At 42.9% G+C, this 21,189-nt stretch overlaps 1 protein-coding gene across 1 annotated transcript in view; it reads left to right on the top strand.

Annotated features, from left to right (window-relative positions):
* DEPTOR (DEP domain containing MTOR interacting protein) overlaps positions 1-21,189 on the top strand; it is a gene marked incomplete at both ends in the record, with an annotated part of 174,851 nt that overhangs the window by 53,381 nt on the left and 100,281 nt on the right. Inside the window, 2 exons of the mRNA XM_080693525.1 lie at positions 2,339-2,517; positions 4,486-4,609. Coding sequence (XP_080549651.1) covers positions 2,339-2,517; positions 4,486-4,609 — 303 coding nt within the window. The remainder of the gene's footprint in view (positions 1-2,338; positions 2,518-4,485; positions 4,610-21,189) is intronic.

The raw sequence follows: 21,189 nt of genomic DNA, 5'->3' as shown, positions 1-21,189 counted from the left end.
TCTGAGTCTATGGGTTGACAGTGGGTGATGGATGAGGGGAAAAGTGCTTTTAGCAGGAAAAAGGGAGCATGCATGTAGTTTAGGAAGAAATTTAGATGTTCACCATAAGGAAGTCACATAAGTCACCCACTTCAAAATCCTTATTTGACAAATGAGAAAAATGAGATTCTGAGTAGTTAAGTGGTTTTTTTTTCTTTTTTTTCTTGCTTTTTTCGGTACTGGGGATGGAACCCAGTGGCATTCTACTTCCAAGCTACATCCCCAGCCCTATTTTGAAACAGGGTCTCACTGAGTTGCAAAGGGCCCAAGTAGCTGAGGCTGGCTTCAACCCTGCATGATCCTCCTGTCTCAACCTCCCAAATGCTGAGATTACACGTGTGAGCCACCACGCCCGGCTTTAGTTAAGTGGTTCTTTCACCCAGTTCACATCCGTATTTGAGAAATAAAAAGAGATGCAGGGATGATAAAAGAAGGGAAGGCGAATGGAAGAAACTTTAGGGGAAAAATACGCGTATGATTCTTTGTAAAACAGTCACTGTGTTCTGAAGGGAACAGGGAAGGCCCGTGCCACCCAGCGTCACCACACTCCCTCAGCCTGTAAATATGTCCTGTTTGCCCAACAGCTTTAATCTGTTTCTCCCAGACATTCATTGATCCTCCCTAGCTGGAGGCAGCATGATAGATTCTGAGGAGGGCAACAGAGGTCAGATCTCATCTCCCCACTTGTTAGCTGCATGTCTCAGGCAAGTCAGTCTCTCTGAGGACATAGTTCTCTGACTTAAAAAAAAATAAAAAAATAAGAGGGGGGAGTAATAATTAAGTTCTAGGCAAAGACTAACTATTGTCCCTTCTGGAAAACAATACATGCAAAGGCAAGAATGTCTGTCTTTAGCCTCTTACACATCCATCTCATGCTCCAAAATATCCAGCAGGCAGGAACTAGGTACACACGAGTACTTGTTAAGTGAATGCATGGATGCAAATATGGCTCACGCTAAGCAATCTGCAGTGAAGTACAGGAACCTTTGTTTGGTAAGTTTTGTTGAGTTTTTGTTGGTGAGTTTGTTGAAGCAGTAATTGCACTGGTGGAGAGAGCGAGGAAGGGAGTGAGACAGAGTAGGGGTCACAAGAGCTTTTTTCACTCTCCTGATGGCCGGAGAGTTGTGCGTTGGCCACACTGGTTTTCCTCTCACTTTTACCTGTAATGGTCTCTAGGTCTGGGTCTGGAACCACTTTCTGAGCCTCTGAGCTCTGCTAGTGTGGACATCACCAACTGACATTAAAATACGTTAATAGCCCTCTGATGCTTTTAGAGCTCCTCTTCTTTTAGTTCTCTCTGGGATTGGTTTAATAATTTGTTTTGCAAATAATCCAATCAGAAAATGGGCAAGCGAACTAAATAGACACTTCTCAAAAGAAGAAATGCATGGCCAATAAATGCATGAAAAAATGCTCAACATCACTGGCAATAAGAGAGATGCAAATCAAAACTACCCTGAGATTTCACCTAACTCCAACTAGAATGGCAATCATTCAAAACACAGACAACAACAGATGCTGGTGAGGATGTGGAGAAGTGGGAACTCTAAAACATTGTTGGTGGGATTGCAAATTAGTGCAACCACTTTGGAAAACAGTATGGAGAATCCTCAGAAGAATGGGAACAAATCTACCATTTGATCCAGCAATACCACTTCTAGGTATCTACCCAAAAGAAAGGAAACCAAACTACCAAACTAATGCATGTGTATCTATCTTCATAGCTGCACAATTCACCATAGCCAAACTATGGAACCAGCCAAGATGTCCATCCACAGATGAATAGATTACAAAACTGTGGGATATGTACCCAATGGAATTTTACTCAGCCATTAAAAAAAACCTCAATTACATCATTTTCAGGGAAAGGAATGGAACTGGAGGACATTATGCTAAGTGAGATTAGTCAGTCACAAAAAATAAGAAATCGGATGCTTTCCCTAATATGTGAAAGCTAAGGAGAAAGGGGTCATAGGAGGAACTCTAGATGAAAAAGGAAATCCTATAGAGGAGCAAACAAGAGAACCTAAATGAGGGGATGGGAGGGAAGAAGAAGGAAATTCTCTAAAACACACAATGTACTTAAACATATCGAAGTCAGCCACTAAGCCAAGCATGGGAAGGAGGGAAGGGGAGGGAATGGGGTGGGAATTGGGTAGGGGTTAAATGGGTGATGTGTGCATGTGTGTCCACACAAGTTTTTTACCCCAATATAATATATGACTATAAAAAGACAAAAAATAAAAAAAAAATGTTTTGTCATCAAAATTCCTAAAGTGATTGTTAATTTGCTTTCTAGGCTCAGGCTGCATGAAGAAAAGGTTATTAAAGATAGAAGACATCATCTTAAAACCTACCCGAACTGTTTTGTTGCAAAAGAATTGATTGACTGGCTGATTGACCACAAAGAGGCTTCCGACAGAGAGACAGCAATCAAGCTCATGCAGAAGTTAGCAGACCGGGGCATCATCCATCATGGTGAGTGACATGGCCGCTGTCAAAGTAACTCGAGAGAAGACAAAACCCTAAATCTCTTCAAGAAATTAAACATTTCACCTTTTAAGAAAATTAAGAAATATACTTTTTACTTTCCCACTTAAGAAACATTTTTTTTTGAAGGGGAGTAAAAGGTTTATTGGAAGCAGCAGGGAATGGGGGGAGAGTGGCTGAACACCCCCAAAGGGGCTGGAACTCTGGGTCCAGCAGCTGCCTTCAGGACAATACTTGCGAGTAGCCCAAGCCGAATTGCCTTCAGGTGCAGGCTGCTTTCTTCCAGCGTCCATGCGATCTGCCAGAAGGGAATAGAGAAAAGTGGCCGAATACCCCAAAGGGGCGGTCGGAACTCCAGGGTCCAGTAGCTGCCTTCAGGGTCACTACCCGAGTGTCACCCGAGCCAAGTGCCCGTCAGTTGCAAACTACTTTCTCCTAGAGTCCACACTATCTGCCAGAAAAGAAGTGCAGGTCACCCCTAGGGGCCTGGCCAGCCTTGATGTCCAGCAGAGGCCTTCAGGTCACTACTTGAGAGTCGCCCGAGCCACGTGCCTTCAGATGCACTCTGCCTTCTCTCAGGGCCAACACCTTAAGAAACATTTTACTTTAAATTTTCTCTGGTATTCTTCTCAACTGTATTCTTGTCCTTTTCTTAAAGAGGCATTGAGTTATTTTCATTCACTGCTTTATACTCTTCCTTTCTGTATATATCTCTCTGACTCGTCATACTGTTTTAGATTTTTTGTGTTGTTTTTTGCGGTACTGAAGATGGAACTCAGGGCATTCTATCTCTGAGCCATACCCCTAGCCCTATTTTTTATTCTTTATTTTGAAACAGGGTCTCACTGAGTTGCAGAGGGCCTCACTAAGTACCTAAGACTGTCCGTGAACCGTGATCCTCCTGTCTCAGCCTCCTGAATGCTGGGATTACACCTGGCTTTGTTTTAGGTGTTTTGAACCATTATAAGAATGCATGTTTATTTGTTTGCAACTTGGTTAACATGCTATATGTGAGATTCACCCATGTTGATACTATATCTCATTTGTTCACTTTTATTAAATAATATTTCATGTGTGTGCGCGTGCGTGTGTGTGTGTGTGTGTGTGTGTGTGTGTGTGTTATTGAGGATTGAACCAACAGTCATTCTACCTCTGAGCTATACCTCTAGCTCATTTTATCTTTAATTTCTTATTTGATAACAAGGTCTTGCTAGGTTCTTGAGAACCTTGCTAAGTTGCCAAGGCTGGCTTTCAACCTGCTATCCTCCCATTTCAACCTCCCAAATACTGGGATTGTAGGTGTGTGCCACCATGCCTACTGAGAGCTAGGTTATTTACAAGTTTTTTTTTGTGTGTGGTTACTCTCAATGATTCAGTCGACATTCACAAACACATCACTTCACCGTCTCTCACCCTGGCCTGGACCTTTGCACTGGGATGTCATTCCTTCTTATTCTTGTGAAAGTTTTATTCATGCTTCGGTGAACAATTACTAGCAAGCCCTTCAAGGAAGCTTCCATTCCCCAGTTGGAGTCCCGGGTACTCATTGGGGATCCCCTGGCCGCCTTGCCTTCCCCTTCATAGTCCCACTGCACCATGCTCTTGTGCTGACATTTCTCTTGAGCTCACTAGTTTACACATTCTTTGAAGCTGGAGCCTGCTCCAAGACCATGCTCAAGCAGATGCTGTGTTAAACTTTGTGAACCTCTTTATAGATTAGGATAAGAGTGATTGATGATGATGATGATGATGATGATGATGATAATAGCTAATGGTACTGAACACTTACTCCTCTGTAGCATGTACAGTGCTAAGCACTAGACGTGCATTGACCCACAGAGTAGATGTTTGTGGGCTTAATGAATTAGGTTGTGAGATGATTCTTAATGAGCATTATGCATCACTTGAGTAATTGATTTTTCTCTCCTCTGCCTCTCTGTGTGTATATCGTTTCAGTGTGTGATGAACATAAGGAATTCAAGGATGTCAAACTGTTCTACCGCTTTCGAAAGGATGACGGCACCTTCCCATTGGACAACGAAGTAAAGGCGTTCATGAGAGGACAGAGGCTCTATGAGAAGTATGTCTATCTATAACCCTGCGTGTCGATCTGGAACCCAGGGGCATTCTACCTTTGAGCTACACCCCCACCCCATTTTTTAACTTTTATTTTTGAAACAGGGTCTCACTGGGTTGCTGAGAATCTTGCTACATTGCTAAAACTGTCCTCGAGCCTGCCAGTCCCCTGTCTCAGCCTCTCCAGTACTGGGATCACAGGCGTGCGCCATCTTACCCAGCTGCACTGTGATCTTTACTGATAGTCTTTCATGCTGTTGACTTCAGCCTGGCTCTGCCACGTGGGCTGGTTACATAACTGTACTTTTTAATATGAGAAAACTCCATCACTCATTTGCTTTTCTCTTTGCCAGCAATTAAGTTGATTTCATAAGATTCTTGGTAAAGAATTAAGTCATATTTTCTATATTTAGGTCCATTTAACAAAACCCCAGATGTGAAAACAAAGGTACACAGCTTGACGTTTGTCATCAAGTGATGCCCGTGGCTGCCTCCTTAGTTAAAGGACAGGCTTATAGAATTCGGAAGCCCAGTCTTGTCAAGGAAGCCAGAGAAGCAGAGATGAGTGCAGGGTCTCGTTGAGAGATAACTAGTGAGGGAATCCCCATTCTCCTTTTAACCCTGATTACAAGGCTTTAGGGGGTTGAAAGATATCTATCTGTCACCAAAGATTGAGAGAGAGAGAGAGAGAGAGAGAGAGAGAGAGAGAGAGAGAGAGCAAGCCTACTCTACCATGGGTGGGGGTGAGTAGAGGACTAGGGGTCTGAGTGGGTAGATTCAGTAGCATGATGGTTAGGAGCCAGAGTTTAAATTCTAGACCTGTGTCTGATGCTTTGAACTTTGTGAACCTTGCTGTTGTTTGTGACAGAGCAGTGGAAGTACCTACCTTCTAGTGGTGCCGAGGAAACTAAAGTACTTACATAGGTAGCATGGGATCTCTGGTTTGTAAGAGGGACCCCCACCCCTCCACCCTAGGTGACAGCCATTTCTAGTGAGTCCTTGTTTCAATAAAATAAAAATAGAATAGTGCTGGGGGGTGTAGCTTGGAGGTAGAATGTCCCTGAGTTTAATCCCAGTAAAACACACACACACACACACACACACACACACACACACACACACACACGACAGAAGGAAGGGAGGGAGAAAAGGAGGGAAGGAGGAAAGGGTCGCCGAGGGGATAACATTTGGATAGCGTGAACCTTGCAGATAGCTGGCAAAAGGGCCACCAAGGCAGGCATTGGAGCAAAGGCAGAGGCTTTGGAGGTGAGGAAGTGTTTGGGTATCCTAGGTCAGGATGTCGAAAGGAGTAGATTAGTCAAGGCTGCCAGTTCATTCAGGGCCCTAAGGCCATGGTAAGAATTGGTGACTTTGGCCTGGATGGTGGCACATGCTAGTAATCCCAGTACTGGGTAGGCTGAGACAAGAGGATTGTAGGTTAAGATCAGCCTCACAAGTTAGCAAGGCTCTCAGCAACTTAGCAAGACCCTGTTTCAAAATAAAAAATAAAATAGGGCCTAAGGTGTAGCTCGAAGGTTTAATTCCCCTGAGTTCCATCCTAAGTACCAAAATAAATATTAATAATAATAATAGTAGTAGTAGTAGTAGTAGTAGTAGTAGTAGTAGTAGCAGCAGCAGCAGCAGCAGCAGCAGCAGTAGTAGAAATAATTAGTGATTTCATTTTAAGTCACATGGGAAGGCCCTTGGAGATTCGGGAGTAGAGAAGTGGCAGTCTGATGTGCTTTTAGCTGTTCCCTCTGCCTAGGACACTCCCTGGTTCACTCTGACTTTTCTGGGCTCCAGGTTGAACATGACCTTTCCCGGGAATCCTTTCACACCTTGGAATGAGTTAGGTGCCACGTCTATAGGTGCACCCCATCAAAGAGTGCTATTAACACTTTACCCCGAATGTTCATTACATTAGTCCAAGAATTCAAAGGCTAGGAACTGCCTCTCATCCCTCTTCGTACCCCTATGGCTTGGCCAACCTGCGTCTGGTCCATTGATCCTGTTATGGCGTGTGTTGGATAGAAAGTGTGAATAAACCTTTTCTTTTTTTGGTGGTACTGGGGTTCCTGGAAGCCCTTCTACCTCCGGGCTACACTCCCAGACCTATTTTATATTTTTGAAGCAGGGTCTCTTACGCCAGCGCGGCTGGCTTCGAACCTGCGCGATCCTCCTGTCTCCGCCTCCCAAGCGCGGGGATTACAAGCGGGCGCCACCAGGCCCGACAATGAATAAACCTTTTGACGAGGCGATCGACACTGCTGTACTTTGCCTGTGCGCCGTTGGCTTTCCAGTCATTAGTGTTCTGTGTCACAATTTCCAAGTAAATTTATTTCTTCGAATTGCTTGTGAAATTAGAGCTGGGAAAAAGTAACTTAATCAGTACGTAACCTTGGGTGACCGAGATGCCACCTCTCAAAGCTTTTGGCTTCTGCAACATGCCGGGGATAAACCTTGGGATCTTTGGAGTTGACAGCTCCATTTGCCTGCTTGATATAGAATGTCTATACTTATTTTTTACACATTTCCCTTGTTTTTTTAGGCTTTCTACAAATTGCAGTGTGTACTGTTATTTTGAAAGTAAGTGGAGATATTGATTGTACTGACTCGTAGGTTTTTTTTCCTGGGGAAGCAGACTAATGTATATGAGCACACAGCACAGGCCCTGCCTCGGAGGCCGACTGCTTCCTAGTACTCAACTCCTGCCTCCAGCTTGGGAGGAAGCATTGATGTCCTGACTCGATCCTTTTAAGGAATCTGTCTAGGCACATCCAGTGCACAGTGTACCCTCACTAACCAGCGCCACACACCTTCACCGCGGCCGGTTGATGGACTGAGCTTGCTGAGAGGAAGGCTCAGCACGGTGTCTCCTGGAAGGCCTTCCACTTCCTACAGTGTTTTGCATGAGCACACGTACCTGAGCACCCTCAATGGAAGGCATGTTTCCAAGCAATATATTTTTAGTTTTCAAAGGAAACCTTTGCATAATTTAAAAAAGCGACTGTATAAGCTGCTTTTAGAGGGCAAAAGTTATCATGGCACAGACTCAAAGCTACAGGCCTTGATCTCTCCTAGCAGTTGGCAAAGTAGATCTCTTTAAGAATAGCACTGAAATATATTGAAAGGGTAAAATGAATGCATGAGGCATCAAAATAAAAAAATAAAGAACAGCACTGAACTCAAGATTATCAAGTGCTAAGCTGGGGTGTGACTTCATAGTAAAACATTTGCCCAGCATGCTCAAGGCCCTGGGTTCCATCCCCTGAACTTCAAAGAAAAAAAAAAAAACATCATGTGCTCTATATACTGATGAATAGAATTAACTGTGAACGAGAATATTGTATTTTCCTTACTAAACCGAGTAGTTGCATTGCACATTTTCAACTAAGCATGACTTCATCTTTAAATTTACAAGAGAGTTCTTCTTTACCATTAGGCGTCATATGGAGTTACATCCCTGCTAGGTCTGGTTCCTGGAGACATTTGTCTAGTTTTCCCTCCAAAGAGCTTTGATTTTCTCAGCAGCAGGAGTCTCTCTCCAGCCTCTAGTTGTCCATTTATCCTGCTTAGGGGTTTAGACATTGTTTGCCATTAGATCTTTGCATTCTCTCTGCTTTCTTTATTCTCTCTTCCATAGTACCGAAGAGAAATAAAAAGAAGAAACCAGTAATCAAAGGGGCAAAGCCCTTCTGTGTGTTTCGTCTTATCAGAAGTCTCTCTATCATGCGCCCCCAGGATCGTTCTTTTGTTCTCTCTCAGTGCCTGGCACAGTAAATATTTGTTGAATGAACAAAGGACTCTACATGTGATTGCTATGAGTGGCTGTGCTGGTAGCAGGAAAGAGCTATAGAGAGCTTGCTTTTCATGGCAAGCAACAGCAGCCAAAGGCTGTCTTGACCGGCCTCTGTAGAGTTGATAAAGCACCTTACACACTATTTATTTGATCCTCTGTACAACTCCATGAATTATATACCCAGCAGGCATAACCGGTCCCATTGTAAAATGGGAGACATGAGTGATAGAGAGGCCTAATAATGGATATAGACCTTGAGATCTGGAGCTGAAATTAAAAAAAAAAATTAAAAAGTCCTGAAACATTTTATTCTATGTTGTTCAAGTTCCAGTATGAAAGTGTTTTTATTTTCTCCAAACTGAGTTCTGACACCTGATTCAAATTTTATTTTAAAATATTTTAAAACGCCGGGCGTGGTGGCGCACGCTTGTAATCCCCGCGTTTGGGAGGCAGAGACAGGAGGATCACGCAGGTCCGACGCCAGCCGTGCGCACTGGCTTAGGAGACCCTGTTTCCAAATAAAAATATAAAATAGGTCTGGGAGTGTAGCCTGGAGGTTGAAGGGCTTCCAGGAACCCCAGTACCACCAAAAAAAAAAAAAAAAAAAAAAAAAAGCATGAAAAAATATATTTTAAAACTATTTTATCAACTGTAATAATATATTTTATTTTCTTTGGTACTGGATTTGAACCCAGGGGCATTCTACCTCTGAGGTACTCCCCTAGTACCTGCCTTTTTTAGTTTTTATCTTGAAACACGGTCTTGTAAAGGTGCTGAGGGTGGTCTCAAACCTGCAATCTTCCTGTCTCAGCCTCCCAAGTACTGGAATCGCAGAAATGTATCACCATGTCCAGCTAATAAAGTATTTTCTAATATGTATATTTTCATAGTTTACTTTTGCTACCAAACTAATTAGTGCTGTCAGAGAATCTTACAGCAAACATTACTGGCTTGTTTGAAGTGTCCTAAAAATGGGCTGTTAGTGGGTTAAAAGTTGCTATCATTTGCAGTTAAAGTTGTTTATTTGTGTGATCAGGGTGACTTGAGCACAATATAACTAGCATTAAGAACTATTAAGAGTCTGAAATTTTACCTGCTTGCAGGCTAACAAGTTTGCCAGCTACCATCTCACGGATATTGGCAGAAGAAAAGATACCCGTGGGTCAGGACAAAGACAGTTCATTACCCTCAGCAATAGCAGTAGCTAGAGTTTTTATTATCATTTTGTTGACTCAATTCCCAAACCTTAGTTCCTACAGAACAGCACAATGAGTGCCTGGTGCCACCTGTACCCCCAGTGGGTTGTGTTAAAGAAGAGGGACCGTAGGCTTCAGGACTCTTACAACAATCATCAAGCAGACCTGCCCTCGGTCCCAGGTGGAACATACTATTGTTTTACTGTAAGAAAACAAGTCTGTCATTTTTTTTTTTTTGCTCCAGAGACAGACACTCTCTTCCAAGTCTATTCAGTGTACAAGCATCCTTGAGAAGCTAGTCTGGAACAAAAGCTGTCAGAGCTTCTGTTTGTAAGACCTGAAGAAACAAAAGTGAACCATGGAGAACTGTGTCCTCAACTATGGCAACCTGCACGAATTGGATTTTGTAGCTGTTGATTAGGATAGCAGTAACTTCCTCCTCCTCCTCCTCTTCCCTCTCATCTTGTACTGAGGATTGAACCCAGGGCACTGAGCCACAGCCCCCAGGCCCTTTTATTTATTTATTTTTTTTGGTGGTACTGGGGGTGCAACCTAGAGGCTTTCTACCTCCGGGCTATACTCCCAGACCTTTTTTATATTTTATTTGGAAACAGGGTCTCACTAAGTTGCTGAGAGCCTCACTAAGTAGCTGAGGCTGGCTTCGAACCCGTGCGATCCTCCTGTCTCAGCCTCCCAAGCACGGGGATTACAAGCGTGCACCACCACGCCGGGCTCCTTATCTTTTATTTTGAGACAAAGTCTCTCTTAGTTGCTTAGGCTAATCTTAAACTTGTGATCTTTCCGCCCCAGCCTCCCGAGAGCTGCTAGGATTACAGGTATGCACCACCTCATTCACCTGATCTTTCTTTTTGTGTTAATCAAAACTGCCTCATGGGTTTTGCTGTTTAACTTTTTATATGTAAATATTTTGTTATAAACATAAAATTTATTTATTTTTTTGTGGTACTGGGGTAGAACCTAGGGGCTTTTCTACCTCTGGGCTATACTCCCAGATCTATTTTATATTTATTTGGAAGCAGATTCTCACTAAGTTGCTGAGAGCCTCACTAGTTGCTGAGAGCCTCACTAAGTAGCTGAGGCTGGCTTCGAAACTGCAATCCTCCTGTCTCAGCCTCCCAAGAACTGGGATTACAAGTGTGGACCACCACGCCCGGCTTAAACATGAAATTTAGAAAACGGATTATCTGCCTGGTACTGTGGTACATGCCTTTAACCCCAAGTTACACAGGAGGCGGAGGCAAGAAGAGCTTGAGTTTGGGTGCCAGCCTGGACAACTTAGGAAGACGCTATTTCAAAGTAAGGTCGCAAATGATGCCATGGAGTGCACACTTTTACATGTATGTATGTATGTATGTGTGTATGTATTTATATGATTGAATCCAGGGACATTCTGCCTTAGAGATACATCTCCAGCCCTTTTCTATTTTTTGTTTAAGATCTCACTAAGTTACTAACTTGCAGAGGGCCTTTCATCTCAGCCCCCCACGTACTCAGCCATGTATCACCATGGCCAGCTTGAAGGGCATCTTCAGTCTCAGCTATTTGGAGGCTAAAGTGGGAGAATCACTTGAGTATAGACTATGAGTTGGAAACATACTGAAACCCTGTCTCAAAAAAAGTACTATCTAAAGAGTTTACATGTTTAAAAAGTTATAAAACTATACAAGTATAAAACTATACTTTTTTTTTTTTTTGCAGTACTGGGAATGGAACCCAGGGGCATTCTATCTCTGAGCTCTACCCTTAACCCTATTTTTTATTTTTTATTTTGAAACTGAGTCTCACTAAGTTGCAAAGACCCCACTAAGTAGCTGAGCTGGCTGTGAACCTGTGATCCTCCTGTCTCAGCCTCCCAAGTACTGGAATTGTAGAGGTGCATCACTGTGCCTGGTCTTAATAGATTTTTAAGTGAGCCTGGGATAGGTATCTGTTACTTGGCTCATGTGAACTCCTTGGGTCTGGTTTTGGGAATCACATTCTCCTTGTTTCTTGGAAATGCCCCCTTCCCCCTGCTCTATAATTAATGACAGTAATATTAGAGCTTTGTTAATAGGCTGATCAGGCTGCCCTGCTGGTCAGAAGTCATCGGCTTTAGATTGTTACCTGCAGATTAGCTCTGGTTAATTATTTGGAGATGACTCGATTTAAAGGTAAATATGCAAGCCGGGCGTGGTGGTGCAGGCTTGTAATCCCAGCATTCAGGAGGCTGAGACTGGAGGATTGCGGTTGGTGGACAGCCTCAGCTACGTAGTGAGGCCCTCTGCAAATCAGTGAGACCCAGTTTCAAAATAAAGAATAAAAAATAGGGCAGGGGTTGTAGCTCAGAGGTCAAACGCCCCTGGGTTCCATTCCCAGACCCGCAAAAAAAAAAAAAAAAAAAAAAAAAAATGGTAAATATGCCGTTCAAGCAAGACTGGACTCACTTGCTGATGATGGCGAAAACTGGCTGTACTGATCATTTCTGCTAATTGTTTCTAATCCTGTGGAGTTTTAGGGCTATGAATCAAGTTTCTGTAAAACAGATTTTGCCATTCAATCTCTGTAGCTACTTTTTAACTTGGTAGAATGGAAAACAACTTCAGATCTGGAAAAGTGTTGTCACCAAATGCAACTTAAAAAGTTTTTAAGGGCCAGGTGTGGTGACACACACTTGTAATTCCAGTACTTGGGAGGCTGAGACAGGAGGATCTTAGGTTCATGGTCAGCTTTAGCTACTTAGTAAGACTTTCGCAACTTAGTGAGATCCTGTTTCAAAAATTATGAATAAAAATTCATAATAGCTCGGAGGTAGAATACCCCTGGGTTCCATCCTGAGTACCACACACAAAAAAAGTTTTTAAGGTTGATGAAACTATATAATAATAATTTCTCACTGCAGCTCAGAGGCTGATAAGAGGATAAATTTTTATTCTTCAAAGATTACTCTATTCATGTTTATTAGTTATAGTTATAGGCTCTGGTTATAGTATATGCATTTAAACAAAAATAATATCATATATTTTATATATTTTAATATCATATACATCCAGAAGACAAAAAAATTGTAGCCATCATCTACTCAGAATTTCTGTATTCCTTTTTTTCTTTTTCTTTGGGTCTGGGGATGGAACCCAGGGGCATTTGACCTCTGAGCTATACTCCCTGCCCTATTTTTTATTCTTTATTTATTTACAGTCTCACTAAGTTGGGGAGGGCCTCACAACGAAGCTGAGCCTGTCTGCTAACTGCCATCCTCCAGTCTCAGCCTCCCGAATGCTAGGATTACAAGTGTGCACCACCATGCCCGGCTTAGAACTTCTGTATTCTAAGCACAACCCTGAGTATTTCTTACACATTGTTTTATTCAGTCCTTCCACATCTCTAAGATGGAGATATTTCGCCACCCATTTGCAGGTGAGGAAAGTCCATTTGAGATGGCTTGAGCACCATTTTCAAAATCGTTCAGTTGCTGAAGGATGATTCAAGCCCAAACTTCCTTCTGATGTAGACTCTTCTCTTTCTCATGAGTACATGAAAGAAGAGACCATTTAAATTCCTTAACTAGCCAGGCATAGTGGTGCACACCTGTAATCCCAGTACTTGGAAGGCTGAGACAGGTGGGTTGCAGGTTCCAGGACAGCCTCACCAAGTAGTGAGACTCTCATCAACCTAGTGAGACCCCATTTCAAAATCAAAAATAAAATAGGGCTGGGATGTATCATGAAGGTAGAATGACTCTGGGTTCAATCCTTAGTACCAAAGGGGTAAAACAAAACAAAACAACAACAACAAAAAAACTTTGCAACATACCTGTGGAAATTACACACCATGTCCTCTGTACTTTAAGTCCACAGACCCTAGCTCTCATAGTCAGTGGTTTCCATCTGAAAAAAAGTTTATTGATATTATTATTATTAGTGTGTGTGTATATGTGTGTGTGTGTTATTGGGGTTTGAACCCAGGAGTATTCTACCTCTATGCTACACCCCTATTCCTACTTTTTTGTGTGTGTGATACTGGGGATTGAAACCCAGGGGCAGGCGGCAAACTTAGAATCCTCCTGTCTCAGCCTCCCAAGGATTACAAACATGCACCACCATACCCAGCACTATTTTTTTTTTTTTTTTGAAACAGGGTCTCACTGAGTTCCAGAGGGCCTTACAAAGTTGCTGAGGCCGGCCATGAACCTATGATCGTTCTGTCTTAGCCTCCCAGGCACTGGCATTACAAGCATGTGCCACCATGCCCAGCTAGAAAAGCTTTTAAAATACAGGGTCCTTTCTAGTAGAAATGTTGTTCACTGTTGTTGGCTCAGGGGGATTGGGGCAGGGTGTGCCTGTGCTCTGCATTCTGCAAGAGAGGAAGAGAGAACACACACAGAGCAGACTCCTGGGAGCGGGACCTCGTGGGAGAAGAGGCGCAGGGAGGCTCACAGCAGAAGTGGGTTTTTGAGGAAAACCACCACTGGGAGTTTCTGAAGGAGGAGAGGACTCTCCCATCGTTGAAGGCCTCATTGGAGGCTCCCAGGGTGGGTGACTTCTTGTTAAATGCAGAGATGATTCCAGGAGGTGCAGTCTTTGTTTTGGTTTTCTTCCTTCATTTGCTAAATGAAAACAGCCCTGCTTAATTATAGTCCCTTCACACAGAGCCTGGGAGAGAAAATAAAGCATTGTTCTACAAATGGGAAAAACACCAAAAGGACAGAAAGCACTTGTTAATTAATTTCAGAGCCCCCAAACAAAAAGTCTTTCATGCCAGGAAAAAAAGAAAATCCAGATAATATTAACTTTACCGAAGTTAAATGTATAGTTGAACTAACTATAAAGTTAAGTGTGTTGAATGTGATGGCCACGAAGTGGACATATCATTTGCACAGCTCAGCCCATCTTCGTAAACAACATGCCTGTGCAGCCACCACCGAAACAGTCCTTTTTTTTAATGCCCTCTATATTCTACCCTGGCTGGATATCCCAAACAGTGTTAACTCTGCCACCAGTGTTGGCATTTTCTAGGACATAAAACTTGCTCTGAAATACTTTGACATCTTTGGGTTTTCTCTGTTTCGCCCGTGATCTGATTCCACCTTCCTCTGCAGATGCTTGGGCTCGGTTCCTCTGGCCAGTTTACACTACTGTTCAGTCTCTACAAGAGTTGCCTTGGGGAAAAGGATGTAAAACCTATGCGTTTCATTTCTTCCCGCCTATTATGTGCTAAGTAGTATGGCAGAGGCTCAAACCAGATTGGCTCTAATTTTTACAATGGCTCTGCTAAGTAGGGTGATCCCCTTCAGCTTTGAGAGGCTTAGTATCCTAGAACCCAACCGCAGCTGGAAAATCACAGTTCTTTAATCACAGACTAAATTTAGGATGGTTTCCCTGTGCCGCTACCTCTCCGGAGCCGTGTGTGTTACGGGCAGGACAGGAGGCGAAGGTGGAGAGCCAGCTCATCCCCACTACTCATTGTCTTGCCTTCCTGCACCAGGGCAGATGATTGGGAAACAGCTGTGACGTGTGTCCTTTCCATCACAGCCCACCTTTGTGGACCGCTCTGCTCCCTGAGGCTGGAGTGATGGCTGAGCATCTGCCCGCACACCAGCGGCTCCAGCCCGAAGGCCTGGCTATTGTTTTGTTTTTCTCTTTTTTTTAGACCCAGGTTAGTAATTGGCCCTTTGATGTAGGTGACTTCTTACTGGCTTTTAGCCAGCAGGTCAAGTCAAAGTCCTATTTTAAAACAAAATAATCTGAGCTTTCAGGAAATCTGTACTTTGCTTCCTCCTGGTCTTCCAAGAGAGGAACATTGCCTTATTCTTTGTGGTCTCAGTGACCAGCACAGCTCAGGGTATCTAGAAGGCGTCTGATACATTTAAGATTGCCATAATAAAAAGTGAAAAGCAACCACTCATTGTGGTACAAAAGGACCATTTTGCTGTCCTCTTTGCTATTCTGCTTGACACTTTTGTGTGTGGTATTTCTGGCTCTTTATCACCTATTGGATAAGAAGCCTTTATCACCTATTGGATAAGATAAGTGCTGATCGCTGTCCAAGGCCCTGCTTCCCTCCCTCTGCCTCCCTCCCTCCCTTCCCCATTCCGCCCCCTCACACCAAGTCCTGACCTCTCACTCCCACAGGGCGTTTGCACCTGCCGCTCCTTGATCCTGGATCCTCTAACTGGCTGCCAGGGACACTGGTTTCTTCTTAACCTACCGCTTGAAAGCACCTCTGAAGATCTAGGCATTGTAGTCCCTTGAGACCCTTCCTCCTTGTATACACATGTACAGTTCTGGAAAGGATGGGAATGCCCAGCATGGAGCGTTTTAGTGCTTGCGTCCTCACCTGGTAGAAAGCAACTGAGGGGAAAGGGCCATGTCTTTTCATTGCTTATTTCCTGGGACATAAGAAAATTCAGTTCATTAATTGAATTCAATTCATTAGTTGAAAGAATAAGCAAAACCACCACAGAAGGGATTTTTTTTTTTTTTCGGTATTAGGGATGGAACCCAAGGGCATTCTACCTCTGAGCTACACCCCCAGCCATATATATATATATATATATATATATATATATATATATATATATATTTATGGTACTGGGGGTGGAACCCAGAGGCTTCCTACCTCTGGGCTATACTCCCAGACTTTTTTATATTTATATTTTATTTAGAAACAGGGTCTCACTAAGTTGCTGAGAGCCTCACTAAGTAGCTGAGGCTGGCTTTGAACTTGTGTGATCCTACTATCTCAGCCTCCCAAGTGCTGGGATTACAAGCATGTGGTGACGCTCAGATCGCTATTTTTTATTCTATATGTTGAAACAGGGTAATCACTGAATTCCAATGGGCCTCACAAAGTAGTAGCTGAGGCTGTCCTCAAACCGCAATCCCCCCGTCTCAGCCTCCCAAATGCCGGGATTACAAGCATGCACCACCATGCCTGGCTCCAGAAGGGATTTTAACAGCTTTATTGAGATATGATTCATATATTATACTATTTATTCATTTATTGCACTGGGGATCAAACCCAGGGCTACTCTGCCTATCACTGGGCTACATCATCAGCGCTTTTTATTTTTGTGGTACTGCGGATGGAACTCAGGGACATTCTACCTCCGAGCTACACCTCCAACCCTATATTTTTTTTTCTTTATTTTTGAAACAGGGTCTCACTGAGTTGCAAAGGGCCTCACTAAATAGCTGAGGCTGTCCTCGAACCTCAATCCTCCTGTCTCAGCCTCCCAAATGCTGGGATCACAAGCATGCACCACCACACCCAGCTTCTTGGCTCTTTTAATCTTTAAAAGTCTCACTAAGATTAGACAGTTACAGAAAGTGAAGCGTCATGTGTTTTCTCTAATATGCAGAAGCTAGGGAGTAATTGGGATACCAGAGAGACTCCAGATAACGAAGGAAAAACCTCAGTGGTACAGGGGAAATGGAGGGGGAAAAGTGAGGATCCATGAAGGAATTACTATCATAGGGAGAGAATGAGGAGGGGCCACTAAGTACTGTGTGCATGTATGTTACTGTCAACATGATTTACATTGTGATGTGAGACGATAATGCACCCATTAAAGCATATTTTAAAAAACAAAGGTCTCACTATGTTGCCCAGGCTGGCCTTGAACTTGTGATCCTCCTATCTCAGCCTCTTGAGTAACTAGAGTTACAGGTGTAGCAACACCACACATAGCTTCTTTTTAATTATTATTATTTTCTTGCTGGTTTTTGTGAAGCAGAAAAGTTTTAAATTCTGTTTAGTCCCGTTAATTTTTTTCTGTTTTATTATTTGTGCTTTCAGTGTCAAATCTAAGAATTCTATGCCAAACTCAAGGTCATGGGAACCCCTATGTTTTTTTTTTTTCCTAAAAGGTTTGTGGTTTTAGCTCTTACAAATAGGATTGTAATCTATTAGTTTAAAAAAATGTATTGGTGCATTGTAATTATACATCATAGTGAGATGCAAAGTAGCACACTTATTGTGATTATTATTTATTTTTGCAGTACTGGGGATAGAACTCAGGAGCATTCTACTTCCGAGCTACATCTCCAGCTCTATTTTTTATTCTTTATTTTGAAACAGGTTCTCACTAAATTGCAAAGGGCTTCACTAAGTAGCTGAGGCTGTCTGGGAACTGCAATCCTCCTGTCTCGGCCTCCCAAATGCTGGGATTACAAGTGTGCACCACCACACCCAGCTTCAAAGCGATACATTTATATATATACACATCACCTGGTGTTCTCCTTGAGATCCAACCCACTCCAACATCATTCTTTCCTTTGTAGCTAGTTATCCCTGTACCATTTGTTGAAAAGACCATCGTTTCCCCCTTGGGATGGCTTTGTCACCCTCATCAAAACCCAGCTGTCCAGGGGCTGGCGGTACAGCTTAGTGGTAGAGTACTTGCCTAGCATGCACAACACCCTGGGTTTCATCCTCACCACAAAAACAAACACACAAACAAACAACAAAATGAGCATAGGACTTGAATAGAATTTTATTTTAAATCAGCTGACTATGGATATATCAAAGTAGTGACTGAAAAGCTGTTTATAGAGAGGGAGTTTTCTGATGGTACAAATAATACCTTGCTGACTAAGGAGAACAGCGACTGTTTCTCCTCCCGCGGTACCCGACTGTCACGAGTATGCAGGGCAGGGGGTCTTGCAGTCGCCTAGCCCGTCCTCTGCAGAAGGGGAGTCCCTGCTTGACATGGTATTCAGTACTTGACATGGTATGCAGTTCTCTTGGTTTTTCCAACACCTGTGTTCAGTTTTTATCCTTTTGAACTCTTTTAAAAATATGTTTTCTCATTGGTATTTTATTCCATTTTTCTTCACCGCTGTGTCTTACCCTTCCTTAATTTCTTTATCGTTCTTTTCTTCCTTGTTTTTGGTAGCAAACTCTTCTATTTTCTGATCGTTATGAAAGCATCCAAAAGAAATAATAACTATTTCTTTGAAAAGAGCCCTTATAAAACCCAGCTTCCCTTGACAATTGTTCAGAAAGGCTTGGAGAGGGCTGAATTGTTCTGAATCAAGAATAAGAGTGCTTGTTTCGTCTCCTTCTTGTGTAATTTTATGGTTATGAAACCGTAGTTGAATGCAGCCTTGTAGAGTAGCCCTGGCCCTGGAGTCTGCACTTGGCCTCTCCTGGAAGCTGATTCAAGTTCTGAAAATGACTGTTAAGACAATACTGAAGGCCGTGGGATTACAGCTTGGGTTTCAGAACATCAGTCTCTTCACAGCTTAAAACCAGCACTCAACAGTTCTTGTTTTTCTTCCAGTCAATTTAAAATAACAAGCAAAGAAAGAGGGATATTATCTTTCCAAGACAGAGTGCATTCTCCATTACTTTTTCTTGTGGTTTCTCCTTGGTTTTCCATCGGTTGAGAAGTTATTTGTTGAGCATCTCATGTATACCTCTTCTCTGGGTTTACTTTTCTAAGAAATAAAAAAAAAATAGTATTTCACCTGTAGGAACTTCTGGTTTAGCTGGAGGGAAAAAAAGAGAAGGCATATTAAAAATGTATGCTCGCACAACAACCAAAAATGTGGTATTTGTTACAATGCCACACCAAAACTGTAACGGTGCCCCCACTGGGTGCTGAAACTACAATGGTGTGAGATGTAGCTGCGGGTTCTTGTTCTTAGCTATTTTAGAAAAGAATAGCCAGGACTCTTCTGCTGTAAGCTTAAGCAGTTTTATTATTACAAAGGCAGAAAGAAGGGACAGACCAAAGCACTACATCAGAGAGAGAGTGACATAGTGGAGTGACCTGAAAATAAGTCGCTGAAGTGTTTGAATACCCAATAGTTTTTATAAAGATTCATTATCCTTCATTTTGCCCAACCAATAGCTTTCTTACCTAGGTGTGAGCCCGCCCATTAACTCTGTGCAGGCCCATTTTTTATGATTATGGGGATTATGATTATGGGGATTTCTTACTCAACCAAAAGCCTTCTTCCTGCCTTGATGAAGGTGTTTGTTAAGCAGGGGTCATGTGGTATCTGCCCCCTTCAGACAAAGACCTGTACCATCCTCCCGCATCCTTAGCATTCTTGGGGGGAATTTTAGCCTATCTGCTAGAAGTTATTTATTATGTAAACCTGTCTTTTAAAATACGAAGGCCCTGGGCTACAACTCTCTTGTGTTTTGCTAGTAACTTTTGGTGCTGGGAATTCTGCAGGGTTCCTTCCCTGCCTGAGTGCCTGCACCTCACCCAAGCTCTGACTTTCTATATTTTGGAAATCAGTACCAAAGCTATTTTCAAATACATTTTGAAGCTATTTCCCAATACCGGCATAGTATTAACTTTAAGTTCAGAGAAATATGGGATAGATAGATAGATAGATAGATAGATAGATAGATAGATAGGATAAGATATATCTCAGTCACAGAGCACTTGTCTAACAAAAAAGGGAGGGGGGAAACTCTTCTTCTATTGAGGATAGAGGGAAAGATTGCTTTTTTTTTTTTTTTTCTGGTACTAGGGATGGAACCCAGGGGCATTCTACCTCCGAGCTATACCCTAGCCCTATTTTTTATTCTTTATTTTGAAACAGGGCCTCATTGAGCAGCTGAGCCTGGCTGTGAACCTGTGATCCTCCTGTCTCAGCCTCCCAAGTACTGGGATTACAAGCCTGTGCTACCACACCAGGTAAAAGATTGCTCTTTAGCTGGGATGCGTCCCAGAGGCCTTAGGACGTGATCCTGCTGTTTGAAGCAGAGTTCTACTGTCTCCTTTCCCACCCCAGGTGCCCCTCTCCCCTTCCTGAAGGCTGTGAAGCCTCTGATGGCCACGCAGGCCTGGCCTTGAGCAGCAGGGCCGATTCCAGCCAGCTTCCCTTGTGGAGTAAATAGCCTGCATCACCTCACTGGGAGCCCCTGTTTTGGAAGAATGGTTAGATTTCTCCAGGGATGAGAGAATGAGGACGTTCTATTCGGTGTTTAAGATGTGATGTATAAAGGAGAGAAGGTACTTGTTGAAAGAGTGTAAAATGCTGGGTTTTCTCTCTTCCCTCACCTTTCCCAGTACATACTGTTTTTTCTCCTGTTAACTGAATAGCTTTCTGCTTACTGGCTCCTCACCTATTTACCATTAAAATTATATAGCAGCTTATCGGTGTCATATCTGTTTTATAGACCCCACAACACTCAAAATATCAACACTCATGTGGGCGCTTCTCCTTAATAAATGTTCTCGCAGGGCATGGTGGTACATGCCAGTAAGCTCAGTACTTGTGAGGCCGAGTCTGGAGGATCACATGTTTGAGGATAGTCTCAGCAACGTACTGAGACTCTCAGCAACTTGGTGAGACCCTGTTTCAAAAGGAAAAAATAAAATATAAAAGGCTGGGAGCATAGCTCAGAGGTAGATCGCCCCTAGGGCTTAACCCCCCAGTACCATAAAAATAAATGAATGAATAAATAAATAAATTCTTGCTAATTACACAAATCAAATCAATATTGTACATTCAAACTGTAGGAAGCACACTTCTAAACCTATAATTTAGCTGGGCGTGGTGGCGAACGCTTGTAATCCCAGTACTTGGGAGGCAGACACAGGAGGATTGCAGGTTCTCAGCCAGCCTC

The sequence above is a fragment of the Muscardinus avellanarius genome, assembly GCF_963383645.1.
Source record: "Muscardinus avellanarius genome assembly, chromosome: 4".
NCBI classification, from domain to species: Eukaryota; Metazoa; Chordata; class Mammalia; order Rodentia; family Gliridae; genus Muscardinus; species Muscardinus avellanarius.
The sequence above is the reverse complement of the archived record's forward strand: the minus strand, read 5'-3'. Positions and strand labels throughout refer to the sequence as shown.